The sequence below is a fragment of the Trichosurus vulpecula genome, chromosome 8, assembly GCF_011100635.1.
Source record: "Trichosurus vulpecula isolate mTriVul1 chromosome 8, mTriVul1.pri, whole genome shotgun sequence".
NCBI classification, from domain to species: Eukaryota; Metazoa; Chordata; class Mammalia; order Diprotodontia; family Phalangeridae; genus Trichosurus; species Trichosurus vulpecula.
In genome coordinates, this window is record NC_050580.1 from 186,522,293 (window position 1) to 186,541,603 (window position 19,311).

At 38.0% G+C, this 19,311-nt stretch overlaps 1 protein-coding gene across 2 annotated transcripts in view; it reads left to right on the forward strand.

Annotated features, from left to right (window-relative positions):
* The window catches only part of FMN1 (formin 1), a 495,511-nt gene that overhangs the window by 156,549 nt on the left and 319,651 nt on the right, over nucleotides 1–19,311 (forward strand). For both annotated transcript variants that reach the window (XM_036735850.1, XM_036735851.1), the window contains one exon: nucleotides 1,785–1,902. In XM_036735850.1, coding sequence (XP_036591745.1) covers nucleotides 1,785–1,902 — 118 coding nt within the window. The remainder of the gene's footprint in view (nucleotides 1–1,784; nucleotides 1,903–19,311) is intronic.

Sequence of the window (19,311 nt, forward strand, 5' to 3'; positions counted from 1 at the left end):
GGCTTGTGATTTCATATGTGTATATATGTATATTCTCTGTACTATAGGGAATCCCCAGGTGAGAATAATTCCTCTAACCTTGCAAGCTGGAAACTTCTCAAGAACATGTCTAGAGCACTGAAATGTGACCAGGGTCACACACCCAGTATGTGTCAGAGGGAGAACTCAAACCCAGGTCTTCCTAACTTTGAGGCCTGCTCTCTAGCCACTACACCATATTGCCTCTATTTCATAGGCATATTTAGTTTTAATGTATCTTAAATGTGTATGTCTGTATGGTGTTTGAATATGTAGCATTCCTAGTTTCTATAATAATGACTTCAATCCAACAAACATTTATTAAATAACAATTATGTTCAAGTCATGGTGATAAGTGCTGGTAATTCAAAGATGAACAACAATTGTTGTCCTCAGGTAGCTTACGCTCTAATGGGAGTAGGGATAAGGATAAGACCTACATATACATAAGTATGATACAAAGTAGAAGGTGATATAGGCAAAGGAGGCTTTCCCAACTGCCAAATAAAATATAGCTTTCATTTTAAACCATTTATTGAACAGACACTTGCTAAATAAACACTTGGCTAAAATGTAAGGTAAGCATTTTGATAAGCATTCAGTAAACAAAGGAGCATAAAACTAGTAAAAAATGTGTCCAGAGGAAGACAAACAGGATAGCAATAGGAACTCTCAACTGTGTCATTGTAGTGCCCATTAAAGGAATCAGAAATTTTTAACCTGGGAAAAATAAACTGGGGATGGGGAGGGGACATCATAGCTGTGTTTAATAGTTATCATGTGGAAATTGGAAAATGCTTACTTTGTAAAACTTTAGAGTGAAAAACATTAGAACCAGAGGTGGAAGTTACAAGGAAGTAGATTTTGGATCAATAGGAGGAATAGTTGTTGGTTTTTTTTTTCCCTTAACCTGCTGGATTATCAAAAATTGAATGGATTGCCTCATGAGCTAGTGACTTCTTTATCACTGAAGATATTCAAGTAGGTGCAAGATAACAAGTTACTGTGGATATTCTTTACTTTTTAAAAATTCATATAAATGAGTTTACCTTTAAAGTTCCTTTCATATTTATTCTCTCATTCTTGTTTATGAGAGATCTAACCAGAATGAGAAAAGAACTATGTAGAAGTAACTTTTAAAAATTCTTTTTCTGAAAAAGAATTGGATAGGACTTAGAGCTAGAAGAAACTTTATAGCAGAAATTCTTAATCTGGGTTCAATGAATTTGTGTTCTGAAAAAAAAATTTTTATAACTATTTTATTTACAACCAGTTTCTTTTTTGTAATCTTATATATTTAAGAGCATTATTTTCAGAAGGGGTCCATAGGCTTGACCAGATTGCTAAAAGGGTCATTGGGGTAAACAAAAAATTAAGACTCTCTGAGCTTTAAAGCATTTAATTCCACTCCCTTAAGGCTCTACACAATAAGAAACAGAACTGAGACAGGAACCTGGTTTTTCCTAGCACATACTTAGTGCTCTTAAAATTCACCTAACTCATTAACTCACTCTAACATCTTAAACTGTATGATGCTAAGATTTAGGCTTCTTTTGTTTTAACTACAACTGATCATTTAAAATCATTGGAATAGAACCACATTGGTAATGAAATACACTCTTCATTGTGTGGATTAAATGAGATAAAGATAGAGACAACTGGTATCATTAAATTTTAGCAGCCAAAAGAATGGATTGATACTGGCCACCTTCTATTCAACTTTCTTCCTCACCCCCCCTCCCTTGCCCTCTTTTTCTTTAAAATAGGCTGACCAGAGTCCCACTGAGCAGGATGATAGAACTCCTGGACGACTCCAGGCTGTGTGGCCACCTCCAAAGACAAAAGACGAAGAAGAAAAAGTGGGATTGAAGTACACTGAAGCAGGTAAAATAATGAAAGGGGAGTGGTGCCCATAGTGCTATAAATCTCTCATGACAGCTGGGGGTTTTGTTTTGTTTTTAATGCTGTCAATTGGATCTAGTCTCAACTGGATTTTTGCATTTCATTGTCATGTTGTGCCTTTGCTTCTGAGGACTCCCTATTGTTAGTAAGTCTGTTCTAGAAGACAGAGAATAAATGCAGTGAAGTGAATGAAGCTCTTGGTGTGTGGAATGTTCTGGTGTTGTCTTGGGATTGCCTAGAATGTATAAATTACAAATTCCTTGGGAAGATGAGAGTTGGTTCTCATGCAGTAAGTTAGCGGGATCTGGTAGGGTTGCTTTCTTTTGTGGGCATAGGGGAGAGTATGCTTTAGGGCATTGATTCTCTTGAGCTGTAGTATGATGTGCTGTGTCTGAGCAATGCTGTAAGGCTAGGGGAAAGTTGGGCCAAGGGAATGTACAGATACTTTATCGGTTGTTCCTTCTCTTTTGTTGTTCAATGCATTATTTATTTCAAGGCCAGTTTTAAATCTGCCTGACTTTCTGGGAAACATACTGTGCTCTATGAGAGAAGGGAACTCTTTGAGTAGAACTTACAAATGGAGACTTCCAGATAACAGAGATGTAGAAACACAAAATAGCTCCATTGTATATGTATATGTATAATACATGTTTATAACGAAAATTGTTGAGGGTGGGGATGTGAATGGACTCATATCTGAAGATTGTCTATTTGCAGAACATTTCTTTGATGTAACTATGATTTTCTAAATTTACGTACATATCCATAATTTAGCAAAGGTCATCAGGGTTTTGATCGAGAAAACTGACATCTGGGAAACAGTCATTCTCCCTGAGGCAACAAACATCTCCCCATACCTCATTTTGTGGTTTTATGGAAGCAACTGACCTCAGAGTCTCATTGCCATGGTGCCTCTTATGTGTGCAATGGCTTGACTTTGGTTATAAGCTGCCCCTTCCCTGTATGATCTCATGCAATGGTAAGACTATCTCATGCCTCACCCACCACACTGAATTGCCCCAGGAAACTGTTTTAGCTTGTTACATTTCTGTGTACATAGATAGAATTTGGGAAGTAACATAATTTGATGATTTTGCACAATGAGTTGTCTTTCATTAATTTTCTGAAAGGATTGAGGCTTGTCACGTTACTCTTAAAAAACTTAACCCGATAAATTTTGTCTGAGTATTTTTGAATCATTAACATCATGATAGGACTTTTGAGACATTTCACAAAGATTTCCTCCTCAGGTTTAATTACCAGAGTTAGAATCTATGTAGCTATATCTAAAGCTAATCAGCTGTGTTTTGCTACTTGAATCCTCTTAAGGCAAATTTGGAAAATGAAATGTAGCTATCTTAGCAATATTATAACTCTCTTAATTAGCAATACTATTATTATTAGGTTGTTTTTCTCTGGATCAGTCATGGTTTGGATGTTTGGAAAACAAACTATAATGAGGTTTGCTGAGCTGACAGACTTCTACTAGCTGACACTGATGACCTTAGTCTATGACCTTTCTTTACTCAGTTTTCCCAAGGATAAAATGGTTACTTTCTGATAAAGTATCTAGCAAGGAGATTAAAGGGAGCATATTCCTGTTGTGTCTTTCTTGCTTTCTCTCCCTACTACCCAAACCTTCACTAGTCTTTTCTAGTCCTGTTTCATATGCCTGAGGAAGATTCTAACTAGATATTCTTGGCTTAGCCCTTGGTGATAATATTGCCTCTTGAGCCTGAAGCCTAGACTTTGTAGGTACTAGGTTCCTTTGACTTGGGACCAAGAGACTGGGCCTCTTGTCTCTCAACCTGACATCTGTTTGTTGCTTATAACATGACCTCGCCTTACTCCACCCTTTGTTTTCCCTTAGGCTAAGTCTATCTGAGCTGATGAACATAAGATGTGTTTCTGCTTTACTCATCTGAATCATGGCTTAAACAGGTTTGGGGCTTTTACCTTATGGAAGTAGATCCTGTGCTCCCAAATGAATCTGTGATCTGATAGATTCTGGTATTCCCTCCAGTGATGTAGATTGATTTTTGTCCATAATATATAACTTGACCATCTTTTCCCCAAATTCCACTATAGGAGATCCACAAAGTGTACTGAAGGGCTTCCTTGCTCTTTCCCATGTGAGCAACCCACCTTCTTGTCATACAATTCCTTGATGACCTCTTTTACTCCTAGTCTACAGATTTCCACATTGGTTCTATGTTAAAGCCTGTTCAGACTATCTTGAGCCTATCAGTTTCCTTTAGTGGTACTTTTTAGTGCTTCAGACACAGTCTTGTTCCATGTGTCACTATCTACAGCAACATTGGTAAAAATGTATTTTTAGTATTGAGCAGATGGGCCTTTACTTTTTTGGGAAGATGCTGTTTACTATATGGTTTTATAATATCTAAAAAGATTTACAGGTCATATGACAATCAAACCACCATATCCTCACTGAAATGAGTAGAAGCATGGAATACTAGAAGATGGATTTAGAGCTAGAGGATCGGGCTTAGAATCCTAGGTCTGTACTACTTTTGTAGTAGAGTTTGGACAAGTTGTCAGTCAGCTGTCTCAATTTCCTTATCTGTTAAAAAAAAAATGAATGGGCCAGGCTAGATGATCTTAAGATCCTTTCAGGTAATTGGGCAGATGCAGTTCACCAGAGGAGGTCAATCAGACTATAATTTAAAAGCTTATTATTTTGTACACTTTTGCTAGACATTGAATAAAATGCAACACTTACCCTAAAAGGTCTTATAACCTACTTTAGGAGATTAAAAGCTGGGATTTTTTTGGTGTTGTTCTTATAATACTAGTCTTGAGTAAATTATTCTTTCCTTCTGATTGTCTTCGAATTCATCCACTCTTGAATATAATCTTAGCACATAATTTTTTAATGTATTCTGCAAATCTAGGTCCTTGGATCTATGTGCTTTGGTGGTGGTGGTGGGAGGGGAGGAACATAGGAAACCTGAAGCTGTACTCTTGAGTCCAATTAAGTTCTGCAGGGACATGCTAGGCTCTAAATCTTTACTTATTTAAAAATCTGTACTCTGAGCCAGTCCTAGGTAAAACTGAGAACTAGACAGTTACTTTAGAGGCAGCAAGGTAGTATAGTAGATAGAATGCTGCACCTGAAGTTAGGAAGTTCTGAGTTCAAATCAATTAACCACTGTTTGCCTCAATTTCCTCAACTGTCCTTCCAGGGTTGTTGTGGAGATCAAATGACATAATATTTGAAAATTCTTAGCATAATGCCTGACACACAGTAGGTACTTAATAAATGTTTGCTTCCTTCCTCCCACCTTCTTAGCAGTCATTTTCCTATTTTAAGCAGTCCCTTCCCTGGTGACATCTAGGGAAGGTTATCTGATACCTTAGACTTGCCCAGCCTCACCTGGCATCCTAACAGTTTTTTGCTGCCTTAATCTCCCATATTGCAAATCTACTTCCCCAGTACCTTTTCATCTTTGGGCTTATACTAATGTTCCTAACTTCAGGTCCAGCATTCTATCTACCTCAAATAAGAGAGGTAGAGGAAAAATTGGGAAAAGAAATCATCATTTTTACCCCTGAAGGTTTGTATTCAGTTTTGCTGACTAGGCAATTCATGGTCATAGTCCTAGCCCCTTTGTCTTCTGGAATATCATATTCCAAGCTGTCCATTCCTTTAATGTATAAGCTGCTAAATCTTATGTGATCCTGATTATAGCTCCACAGTATTTGAATTGTTTCTTTCTGGCTGCTTGCAGTATTTTCTACTTTCTGGAATTTAGTTATAATATTCCTGGCTATAATATAATAATAGAGTTATCAGGACAGTTTTCCCTGATAATTTCTTGAAATATGATGTATAGGCTCTTTTTTTTGATCATGGCTTTCAGGTAGTCCAATAATTCTTAAATTATCTCTCTTCAATCTATTTTTCAGGTCAATTGTTTTTCCAATGAGATATTTCACATTTTATTCTTTTGTTTTTTTTTTAAATTGTTTTCTTGGTGTCTCATGGAGCCATTGGCTTCCGCTTGCCCAATTCTAATTTTTAAGGAATTATTTTCTTCAGTGAGCTTCTGTACCTCTTTTTTCCATTTGGCCAATTCTAGTTTTTAAGAAGTTATTCAGTAAATTTTTGTATATCTTTTTCCATTTGGCAAATTCTGCTTTTTAAGGAATTCTCTTTAGTGGATTTTTGTGCCTCTTTTACCACTTCATCTATTCTGTGTTTTAAGATGTTATTATCTTGAGTGTTTATTTTTGTGTGTGCCTCCTTTATCAAGTTGTTGACTCTTTTTTTCCCATGATTTTCTTGTATCACTCTGATTTCTTTTCCCAATTTTTCCTCTACCTCTCTTATTTGATTTTTAAAATCCTTTTTGAACTCTTCCAGGAATTCTTTTCAGGCCTAAGACCAATTTATATTTTTCTTTGAGGCTTTAGGCATCCCTGTTTTGACTTTGTTGTCTTCTGAACTTGTGTTTTGATTTTCCCTGTCACCACAGTAGCTTTCTGTGGTCAGGTTTTTTTGTTGTTGTTTGCTCATTTTCCAACCTATTTATTGACATTTAACTTTAGGTTAAAGGGCTCTGCTGGAGTGGAGGGGACGTTGTCCCAAGTCTCATATTTTTTATCCTATGGTTTTCAGACGCAAGTCTGGGGATCCATAAGTTTTCAGTTCTTCCAAGGTGGCATAGTCTAAGGAAAGCTGTAGTCACTGCTCTCCTGGCCAGTGCTTTTTTCTGTGAGTGACCACAACCATTCTTTTCAACCCTAGAACTGTGTCCTGAGTCCTTGCTTCTCTGTAGCTGCACATTCTAGTGTGGTAGTGGTCTTTCTCATCCTGAGACTGTGACCAGGAGCTGCTTATGGGCAATGCAACAGAGTCCTGCACCCAATGCCATCAAAGAGTTCCCTGTAATCTCCTTCTGACCAATTGTCCAACCCCCTTACCATTTATGGACCACGAGCTCTGAAGCCACCACTGACAATTCAGTCTTCCCCATGGCCTGCTGATATCTTGGGGTGTGCCTGCCCTGGACTGAGTTCTGCTCTTACTCCAGTAAGACAGACTTTGTGTCAACCTTCTAAGTTGTCTTAAGCTGGAAAATTGTTTCACCCTATCCTTTTGTTGGTTCTGCCACTCCAGAATTCGTTTTGAGGTATTATTTTAAAGTTTTTTGGAGGGTTATTTGGGAAAGCTCAGATGCCATCTTTGCTCCTTCTAATTCTTAATCTATGATCTATGAATGTTATACCACCCTGTAATGGAATGACCAACCTTGATTTTAGAGAACTGAAAACAAAACATACATTCATCCTCTGACAAAGAAGAGATGGACTTAGACTGCAAATTGGAACTTTTTTTTTCCTTTTTTGGACATGGACAATTCAAGAAATTTATAGTGCTTAACTATGTATATTTGTTACACAGTATTTTTTTCATCCAATGGAATGGTAGTAGGAGGGAGAAAAGAGATTATTGTTCATTGAAAAAATGAAATGTAATTTTAAAAAATTATACCACACTGACTTTCCAATCAGTACTAGGAAAGATACTTTGAACTTGAAGTCAGACCTGACTTCATTTGTCTCATCTTCCTGCTGTATTCTAAATTCCTTAAAGTCAGGGACATGTTCTTTTCTTTCCCTATATTTTTAGTACCTCTTACAGTACCTCAAATGTTGTATGTCCTTAATAAATGTATGTTGAATTGCCTTGAGCACAAGACCCAGATCTATCAGTTTTTTGTCGTTGTTGGGCAGTCCTAGATAAGTCACTTAACCTCCCTGAACATCATTCTTCTCATCTCTAATAGCATCTGTAGTACTGACTTCCTGAGGTTGTTTTAGGGTCCAAATGAAATTGTAGAATCATAAATTTACAGACTGAAGGTCCCTCAGAAGTTATCTGATGCTATTCCCACATTTTACAAATGAGAAAATGTACATAAAGCTTTGCAAACTTTAAAGCTCTATAAACTGTCACTTATTACTGTTGTTGTTGCTCTTTAAAATGTGTATGGTGACTTGGTTTGGTGGCCAAGATTCCGAGTAATCATTAATATTTGATGAGAAAGCTTCCAGGTTGATTTTTGAAGTCCATAGTCATTCAGGAAAGACCCTCTCCTGATAAAAATGGATTTTAGATTTCCCTGTGGTGAAACATAGGATACAGAAAAGCAGTAATTTTGGTGATATAATAATTCAAAAGAAGATCTTAGAGGGGGAAGGGGCAGCATTCTTAATATTATATCTTTAAAACAATTTTTCTTTGTGCCAATAGCACTATAGTGAACCTTTATTCCATGCTAGTTTAAGTTCTCATTCTTAGACTCTTTTCTGCCTTCTCTAAGTAAAATACGAAGATTGTGGTGGGTCCAGAATAAGAGGGAGTAACTTGTCCATGGTCTAAAGCAAAATCTTGGTTACCCAGCAAACTTGGAAATGAGGATGTTCTAATTAACTGAATCATTTGGTTAATGTTAAATGTTAATGGAATGTTAAATGGAAACTTCTGTCCACCCTCGGTATTGAAAATCTTTTTTAAAAAACAATGTTTTATTTTTCCTGATTACATGCAAAAATAATTTTAATGTTTATTTTTAAAAATTTTGAGTTCTAAATTCTCTTCCTCCCTTCTCTCTCCCCTCCCTGAGATGTTAAACAATTTGATATAGGTTATACATGTGTAATCGTGCAAAACATTTCCAGATTAGTCATGTTGTGAAAGAAGACCTAGATACCCTTCAAAAAAATGAGAAAAATAAAGAGTGAAAAATAATATGCTTCAGTGTGCATTCAGATTCCATCAGTTCCTTCTCTGGAGGTGGATAGCATTTTTCATCATGAATCCTTTGGAATTGTCTTGGATCATTACACAGCTGAAAATGACTGTCATTCATAATTGATCATCATACAAAATTGGTGTTACTGTGTACAATCTTCTTTTGGTTCTGCTCACTTCACTTTGCATCAGTTCATGCAAGTCTTTCCAGGTTTTTCTGAAATCATTCTGCTTGTCATTTCTTATAACAACAATATTCCATTATAATCAGATACCACTACTTGTTCAGCCATTCCCTAATTGATGGACATCCCCTCAATTTCCAATTCTTTTCTACCACAAAAAGAGCTACTATAAATATTTTTGTACAAATATGTCCTTTTCCCCTTTTTTTTGATCTCTTCATGATACAGACCTAGTAGTTGTGTTGCTTGGTCAATGAGTTTGCACATTTTTGTAGCCCTTTGGGCACAGTTTCAAATTGATCTCCACAATGGATGGATCAGTTCACGACTCCAACAACAATGCATTAGGGTCCCTTTCTTGAGGCATACTAGGATCATAGATCTAGAGCTGAAAGGGACCATAAAGGTAATTAAATCTAGCTCTTTCATGTGGAAACTGAGGCCAACAGAAACTAATTGATTTTGACTTATGCAGTAATTGGGATTCAGACTCATGTCATGGGACTCCAAATTCAGTACTTCAGTGTACCATGAAGATCATTTTTATGACTCAGAATCATGGACCAAAATTTAATTTGGTCATTCTTTTCATAATTGAGGATCTTCTAATACCTTGTCACTAATATTAATCATACATCCAGTACCCCAGCTATCTCCTATCTTCTAATCTATTATAAACACAGATGTAAAAGTTGTTAGAGCTAGTTGCATTGCCTGTATCCTAAGAGAAAGAGGACTTTAGAAATTATATTAGTGGTTTTTACTTTTGAAATGTGTGGAAAAAAATGACTTATGATGTGCATCTTTCTGCTGAAAGTTGACCACTGGATAGAATCTGGTTAATTGAAAGTTTCTGGATAGTTGCGGTTTCATTGCATATGGTTTTCTTTTCAGAAACCAGATTTGACTGCCTGATATTTTTTTTTTTCTGATCGATTCACCTTAAGGGAGGTATCTCTTCTCTTTTTCTCCCTTCAGTCCTCAGACCTGGTGAATTGAGTTCCATTGCTGAAGGCCGCCTGCTTTTTCACTGTGACCAGTTTAATGAGAATTTGTTCATCTCTGCAGGGATTTGCTGCAGTATTCTGTCTCCTGCAGAGCCCTGAGGGGAAATATGGTTGATGTTAGTGGGATTGGAATGGCACTCTGGAGAAATTGAGTATTAGTGAAGTATAAATGTTGGACAAGAGGAAAAACTACTGTTTATATTCAGGAATAAAGTTTTACCTTTTTCTTGTATACTTTGAATTGTATAGAGGAAGAATTTGTTGCTTTCCTCAACTGTAGATTTTGAGATTGTGACTAGGTTTTTCTTATATTGACAATGAAAATCTGATTAAATATGAAGGCTGCAGCTTTTGTAGAGAGGAAGATGTAGGGTGTTACATTGCCAGATTCATGGGAAATTAGTTTTCAAAGCTTATGATAATCTCATCCTGGACCTTAGCAATCCTACTCAATAACACTGTGTCACCTGTAGAGGTCCCTGGTGAGAAAGCGCCAAAGTGACCAATCTTCTAACCTGGGTGGGGTCAACAAGCCTTTTGGTTTAAAAAGGACTTTGGGATCCCTTAGCAGTAAGATAGAGCTATTGTTACTCCTCTTCCTAGTAAGTCTTGTATCCTTGTAGTATCAGGCAGGGAGGATTTGAATAAATACCCAAGGAGAGCATTTGCTTTGAGTTAGTATGATCATCCATTGTATCAGTTCTGGTTGGATTTTGTTTCCTATAAAGTGGAAAAAGCCAAACTGCATATTCTAAAGGTTTTACTCAGGTTTTTTTTCCAACGCTGTGTTAAACCTTAGGCTGTGTGTTTCTTCAGTGTATTTCAAGGGATGGCACTACTTAGGATAGGGACAAGGATAAATTGATACCCTGACTCCTCCAAATGATGCCTTAAGTTTTGTACTAAATACATACAGGAAGGTCTCAAGTTCAGTCAGGGTGCAAATTTGTATTAAGTACCTATTATGTATAAGGCATTGTGATTCAAGGGTGAAAATATAACCCCTTCTCTCAAGGACCTTATGATCTAGTGAACAGATACAGAAATAATTCTCATACAAGTTAGAAAAGCGGATTCAGTGCATAGAAGAAGGTAAATAGCATTGAAAGAAGAAGAGGACTCGTATCCATTATCTGGGAAACAAGAAAAGGGTGTTTTTGAAGAAGTGGCACCTCCAGAATCATTCCACCCACCCCAAGTTGAGGTGCCAGGCTCTCGTCAATGGAAAGGGGACAAACAGAATAGTTCTCAATATGCAGATTTTCAAGGATGTGAATTTCCTCCTCAATCAATACGTACTTATTAAATACCTTCTATGTATTAAGCCCTAGGGATATAAAGGCAAAAGCGAAAACAGTCCCTACAGCCAAGAAGTTTATATCCTAACAGGGAAAGCAACATGAATGTTTCCAAGTATGGCATGTCCCAAAAGTCTTAGGGCAGTTTTACTCTTTAATAGATTTAACTGCTCTAAGACTTTTGTATCACTGTATGTGTTACACAGTATATAAAAAATAAGCACAGTGTACTTTTGGGAAGGCACTAGAAGTTAAGGGTATCATGAAAGGCTGCATGTACTGCATGCATGTAGTGCATGAACTGTGTTATTTTCATGAAAAGTGTTTAAGGCAAGATAGCATGTTAGCATGTTAAAATAAAAGTGAGCAGCTTAGAATCTTGGAGCTTTAAAAGAGCTTAGAGCTAATCTAATTTAGTCTCTCATTTTATTTATAGATAAAAGAGCTGAGTTCCAGAAAGGAAATGGGACTTTGCTAAAGTCACATGGCTGCTTCATAGAACAGCTTGGATTAGAACGTTGGGATTAAAGCATCGCATCCAAATGGAGTTCTGAGTTTTTCAAATATACACACAGTTCAAGTAAAATAGAGTAGAAGGGAACCATTCAATATTATATAGACAGTGTCTTTTTAAAATTAACTCGAGGGAGATATTGAGCCCATGCTTCTTTCTAAGAGGAAGAAGGAAAAGGGTTGGGGATGAATGACTCATTCTGAATAATGGAGGACAGCATATGAAGACCACACCATATGCACTGACACATCTGCTGGTGTTGACTCATTCAGTTCATACAGATCACTTGACTTTAGTTTCCCCATTAAAAAAAAACAAAACAAAACAAAAAAAAAACATGACAAAAAATGAATTTACTACACATATCCTAATGTTGTAGATGATGACCTATGAACCTGAAAAATGTACTTTGAAAAAATGCCCCCAGACACTATCTATTTGGGAACATCTGTAAGATCCAGATGGCTGTAGATTCAATTAGTTTTTACTGAGCACTCATATATTAAATAGTCTAGTGGAAAGAACACTGCACTGTGCATCAGGAGGTTTGGTTTTCTAGTTCTGACAGAAAGCTTTGTAACCTTGGACAAGTCACCTTCCCTCCCTGGGCCTCAATTTCTTCATCTGTGAGAGGAGGATTAGTGGTAAATGAGCTCTAAAAATTTCTGCGAATTTTGAGATGAGATAGACAGACCTGTAATAGTCTTTGCTTGAAAAGAATTTAAGTAAGAATTTAAGTATTTGCATAAGAATCACATGGACAAAAAGGCAAGAATGGGACATAGCATGGGTGGAAAGGGTATCCACACTATAGAAAAACATGGTTCTGTCAAAGCATAACAATAGATATTAACTATAAGATAATACATAGACAATAATATTCAAAGACATACTATTTTGTTTGTCTGGGCATACTTCTTTCACTAATACAAATCACATGGCCTATATAATTTGGTGCATAATCTTTAGTCATTGCTCTAGCCAAAAATATCAGTAACTACACCCCAACCTGGTGGTAAACCTCTCTAAACTTAGGTGGATTGCTTTTAAAACAGAAGCGAGGGAGGTAGGAAGAAGGGAAGGAAGGAAACATGCATTTATTAAGTGCCTACTAAGTGCCAAGCACTGTATTAAACACTTCACAAATATCCCATTTGGTCCTTACAACAATCCTGGGAGGTAGCTGCTACATTCGTTCCTTGGAACATACTCTAAGATCTTTCTAGTTTGGTAGGATCTGATGGAATTGTGTCCTACTGAATAAGTGGATGGAAAAGCATTAAAAAGTACCAACCACTGGGGATGTAAATGCAAGAGCATTTAAGAGCGCTTAATAGAGGGGAAACTAAATGGAAGAGTAGTGACCAGCAAGGAGTATTTTGGCTGGAAAAGTTATAGGGATGGTGAGTTGAGCCAGAAGGAAATAAAGTGGCAATGATAATACTGAAATGACTGTGGTTCCATAAAGAGAAAGGAAGGAGTTAAACACATGTTGAGAGTATATGAGAAGCAGAGAGTACACATACTTTGGTGGCAGCAAGGCAGCTGGTGGCCAAGAACTAAAGTTGAATCATGCTCTCCTTGGCTCTTGACCTACTGTTCTTTCCACTATTCAACCCTGCCTCATTTAGGGAGTAAAGTTATTCCTGGTGGGGGTGGGTGGAGGGAGGAGCAGCAGGACTGAAGATAAGATCAATGCAGGGAAAGCAGCAGGAAATAATTGGATTACGTGCCAGTAGTAGTAGGAAGTGAGCGTGGCAAGATGGTAAGTTATAGAAGGGCAATCTCATATTTTATGTTAATTTTGTTTCAGGTTTTCTTTTATTTTGGGTTTTTGTTTAGACTAGGTCTCTCAATCTTTCCCAGGGTTCCAGTGGAGCATCTACTCCCAGGCCAGTTGCACTACTGATAAGCAAGTGTGCTTTATCTGCTCCATTTCCTGCCTCCTTAGGCAGCCTGGTAGTTCCACAATCCCTGTGGCTCTCCACATTGGTGCTGGATCCTGATCAACTTAAGTACTACTTTACCTTGAAATTCTAGAGCTCAAAAGATTCACCAGCCTTGACTTCCCTGGCTACAGGAACTGCAGGCATGCTTGACACCATATCTTATCTTAACTTTGTGTTTCCTCTGTGGCTGACAGTGCTTTCTGAATGAGTATGTGCTTGATAAAACTTAATGAATTTGAATGGAATTGATAAGTATGTTGACAGGTAAAGACTACATGGCTTTTTGGCTGGTGGTTGATGGCACTGAGTTGATGTAAGAGTATGATAGCCACTTTATGGATTTGAAGTAGGCTAGAGAAGAAACAAAAAGATCAAAAATCTTGGAAAAACTGTTTCCAGTTGCATTGGGCTTGGAGTCAGGAAGACTCATCTTCATCAGTTCAAATCCAGCCTTAGACACTCACTATGTGACCTTGGGCCAGTCACTTAACCATGTTTGCCTCAGTTTCCTCATCTGTAAAAATGAACTGGAGAAGGAAATGGCAAACCGCTCCAATATCTCTGCCAAGAAAATCCTAAATGGGGTCGTGAAGAGTTTGATATGACTAAAATGACACACCGATAACAACAATATCCGAGTTACATTTCAAACAGATGGTGATAGCTAGTGAGAAGAGGTAAAAAATGAAAAAATAATAGCCCTTGCCTTTTAGGAGTTTATAGTTCAACAGAGGAAGGGGAGGTAGACAGACTATGATAAAACAGGTCAACAGAACCTAATGGGAAATAGTGGTGGTACAAACTAAGAGGTTTGGGAAGGGAAGGAAATAATTTATGTAGTGTCTTATATGCCTGGCACTGTGCTAAAGGCTTTTGACACATATTATCTCATCTAATCCTTCCAACAATCCTTCAAGGTAGGTGATATTATCCCCATTTTGCAGTTGGTTAAACTGAGACAAACAGAGGTTAAGTAACTTGCCCACAGTCACACAGCTAGTGAGTATCTGAGGCTAGATTGAATTCGAATATTCCTGATTCTGGATCCAGCATTCTCTCTATTGCATCTCCAGCTGCCTCTGATGTATATTCTACAATAATGTGCTGAAAGAAATAATATTATGAGGAGTGGGGGTGGGTATTCCTCTAAGTGGTATCACTTGATTTTGCTTTTAGAAATGCCACAAGGCTAGAAATAGTTTCAAGGTAATCTAGGTGTTTTCTCCCCATTAGATAAAGTAAACTGTTTCCCTGCCTACCCCTTAAAAACTTCTGATAATTTTTTAACTACCCCATTGCCAAGTTATAGCCAGTCACAGCTAGCTCCCAAAGGAATAAAGAGTAATGAGGAGGGAACATAATAGGAAACAGAAATGAGTTTAATGAAGAAGAACTAGAAAGTGTTATGTGCTATATCTGAAGTTCCAGCTAATTTTCCTGAGAATCCTAGTTGCAGGTATTTTTTCTTACTATTTCTGCCTTTTTGTTGTTGTTGTTCAGTCATTTCAGTTGTGTCTGATTCTTTGTGTCCCCATTTGGGATTTTCTTGGGTTTGATATTGCCTTCTCCAGCTCATTTTATAGATGAGGAAACTGAGGCAAACAGGGATAAATGACTTGCCCAGGGTCACTTAGCTAGTAAGTGTCTGAGGTCAGATTTGAACTCATGATGACTAGTCTTCCAAATTCCAGGCCTGGGACTCTATCCACTTTACCACCTAGATGCCCCAATATATCTGGCTCTAAATATATACTGGTTTCTCAACTCTCCTCAGTTCCCTGATGTCACTACAGATGAGTACTTTTCTCTATGGGTAAATGTTAAGAAAGTTATATTGTCAGCTGCTTTCTAGCTGTTCCTTTTGAACTGTTGTTCACTGTAAATGATCTAGTATCTTACTAGAAAGGGACAGAGACAATGTAGCTAGTTAACTGGACTTGTTGTAGTGTTTGTCCTTCGTTCTCAAAGAGGACCATGACATCAGGGAAATGATGACACGACTAGCAGTTGACTTGGATTTGAATGAGGGACAGCTGTGCAAGGTCACCAGCCTCACTTTCTCCTCCAGAGCCATCTGGGTCCAGTGGCCTGATATTCACCAGGAGGACTGGAGATGGCCCAGGATGCATTGCAAGACCCTGGCCCTTTCAGGCTAAGGTCTTTTCAGGTTCTTTGAGTGAGGTAATGCTCATTAAGTGACTAGGCCTCTTTAAGAAGTTAATCAAGGGGTGGCCCCTTTAAACAAAACTCCAAAAAAATAAATCAAACTGGGAGGGAAGGACCCTCAGGGTTCCTGGCCAAAAGAGAAACAGTTACTGTTTCATATTTACATTCACTCTGTGCTAGATGGGCAATCTAAGAGTTCCAGAGTGAATTGGGTTTAAGGCTTGGCTTTTCAGAAAGAAATCTAGCCAGTAAACCCCATGTTAAGGAGGCAGCCTTCAACCATCAAAATGGAGCACAGAGAGGAGGCAGATGCAGAGAAGGCAGAGAGGCAGAGGCAGAGTTTATCCTTCAAGTCTGGAGGACCTGTATTCAAATTTTGCATCTGACACTTACTATCTGTGTGACCATGAACAAGTCATGTAAGTTCGTTGAGTCTCAGTTTTCTTATTTGTAAAATTGGATTAGTCATATTTGTGTTTTGTTCATAAGGCTTGTTAGATTCAAATGGGATAGGAGGGATGGATGGATGGAAAGAAGGGAAAATTTACTAAGTACCTACTATGTGCCAGGTACTATGCTAAGCACTTCATAAATTTTCTTATTTGATTTTTCACAACAACCCTGCTAGCTAGGTGCTATTATTATCCCCTTTTTACAGTTGAAAAAAACTAAAGCAGAGGTTAAGTCCAGGGTCACACATTTTAATAGTAAGGATCTGAGATCAGATTTGAACTTGGTCTGTCCGATTGTAGATCCCGCGCTTTATCCACTACACCAGTTAGCTGTCTAAAATTGGTATTTGAATTTGGGTCCTGTAACTGCAAGTTCGGAACTCTTTCTACTTCGCTACTCTACCTCCTCCTTTGCAAACTTCAAAGTGCCATGTAAATGCTGGGAAATACTATTTGTACACAGGCGGCTGGGAGCTGTATGGCTTCCCTCTTTTTTGGAATGCTTCTGCATCGTCATTGGAAATCTTCCCTGTCCAGTAAAGCCATGAAGATGATTAGAATGATGACATATTTAGGATACAAGAAAGCTGAGTTCTTGAGTCCATCACTGATATGCTGTGAAATATTAAGTCACTTTACCTGTGTGTACTTATTCATAGGATTGTAAGATAATAAATGTAGATGTGGAAGGGATAGTATTAGAAGTCATGAAGTGCAACTCTCATTTTACAAATGAGGAAACTGAGGCTGAGCCACATATGGTCGCAGTAGTAAATTTTTGAGGCAGGATTTGAACCCAGGCCTGACTCCAAGTCCAGTGTCCTATTCACTGTACCATACTATCCACATTCTTTTTTGTCTCTACCTCCTCATTGGTAAATGATGTTATCTTTCCCATGCCTCACAAGAATGCTATATAGATAAATGACATATTAGAATTGAATGTCAACAGGGGCCTATAGAACAGGTTCTATAGAAACTTTAGATCTCTCAAGAGGCAGTATAGTGGAAAGTGTGGTGGATTTGGACTCAGAGTTAGAATTCTGATTTGCTACTTTCTTCCTGTATGTCCTTAATCAAATCATTTGACATCTCTAAGCCTCAATTCTTCATGTGAAAAATTGGGATAGGAGATGAGTTGAATGGCTTCTGAGATTCCTTGTGTTTCTAAATTGATAATCCCATGAAAATCTTAGGCAGTAAGGCTACAAAGGTCAGCACCATAGGTTTGGTGTGCATATAGCACAATTGATGTCATTCTTTTCCATGTTCACAGATCAAATCTTTAGCCCTGGCCATTCCAGATGAATTCTATTGGTCATATAAAAGAGAATAGTCAGGAGAGTATGGACCAATCAATTCAAATCCATAACCGTTATTAGAAAAATAAATCAAAACACATTCTAGTAATATATTTTATAGAGACAAAATATTAAGTATTAATTAGAGAAGGGAGTATTGTTATTTTTTTACTTTTTCTTGAAGTTTTTCTATTATCCTGGAAATAACATTTATTTTCTAACATAAATGATGCTTTCACTGTGATGTAACTTAAATTCACGTTACTAATCTGTGTGACCTACAAGTAAAAGACTTGATTTTTAAGAATTCTACTTATGGGGTGGGGTGGGGCCAAGATGGTGGCTGGAAAGCAGGGACTTGCTTAAGCTCTCTCCCCAAATCCCTCCAAACACCTGTAAAAATTGGCTCTGAACAAAATCTAGAGCTCCAGAACCCATGAAATAACAGAGAGAAGCAGAGCTCCAGACCAGGACAGCCTGGATAGTTGCTGGGAAGGGTCTATCACAGGATTCTGGTAGCAGTGTGCAGCCAAGCGTGGGCTGTGCCAGAACAGACCAGACCAGGAGGCAACCGCAGTAGGGCCATGAATCATTGAGCTGTGGCAGTTACCAGACTTCTGAACCCACAAATGCTGAAGACCATGGAACAGGTTAGTGGGTAAACTGCTAGATCGGGTTACAGAGCTGTCTGACTGCCAGCCATGGGGATGGCAGAGGTGGTGTGGTGGTGGAGCTCCAGCATCAGCTGCTTCCAGAGTCCCTGGCTCACACAGTGGGAAGAATCAAATGGCAGACCAGAGCAGGAGTGCAGGGCTTGTTTTGACCTGCTTGGATCTGGGTCGCAATCCTGGTTGGCGGTTCTTGGGGAAGGAAGAGTGCTGCTGTGGCAGCAGTGATGATGGAGTAGAAGTAGCTCTGAAAACAGCAGTGCAGCCCCTAAAGCTTGGGACAAAGCACTCTCTACTCTACAAGCAGTCATACCCCGACAAAAAGCTCAAAGGTCAAGTAGTTGGCTGGGAACATGGCCAGGCAGACTCAGACTATAGAATCTTTTTTTGGTGACAAAGAAGATCAAAACATACAGCCAGAAGAAGTCAACAAAGTCAAAGAGCCTATATCAAAAGCCTCCAAGAAAAATATGAATTGGTCTCAGGCCATGGAATAGCTCAGAAAGGATTTGGAAAGGCAAGGAAGAGAAGTAGAGGAAAAATTGTGAAGAGAAATGAGAGTGATGCAAGAAAACCATGAAAAACAAGTCAATGATTTGCTAAAGAAGACCCAAAAAAATACTGAAGAAAATAACATCTTAAAAAATAGACTAACCCAAATGGCAATAGAGCTCCAAAAAGCCAGTGAGAAGAATGCCCTAAAAGGCAGAATTAGCCAAATGGAAAAGGAGGTCCAAATGACTACTGAAGAAAATACCACCTTAAAAATTAGATTGGAGCAAGTGAAAGCTAGTGACTTTATGAGAAATCAAGATATTATAAAACAGAACCAAAGGAATGAAAAAATGGAAGACGATGTGAAATATCTTATTGGAAAAACCACTAACCTGGAGAATAGATCCAGGAGAGATAATTTAAAAATTATTGGACTACCTGAAAGCCATGATCAAAAAAAAGAGCCTAGATATCCTCTTTCAAGAAATTATCAAGGAGAACTGCCCTGATATTCTAGAGCCAGAGGGTAAAATAGAAATTGAAAGAATCCACAGATCGCCTCTTGAAAAAGATCCCCA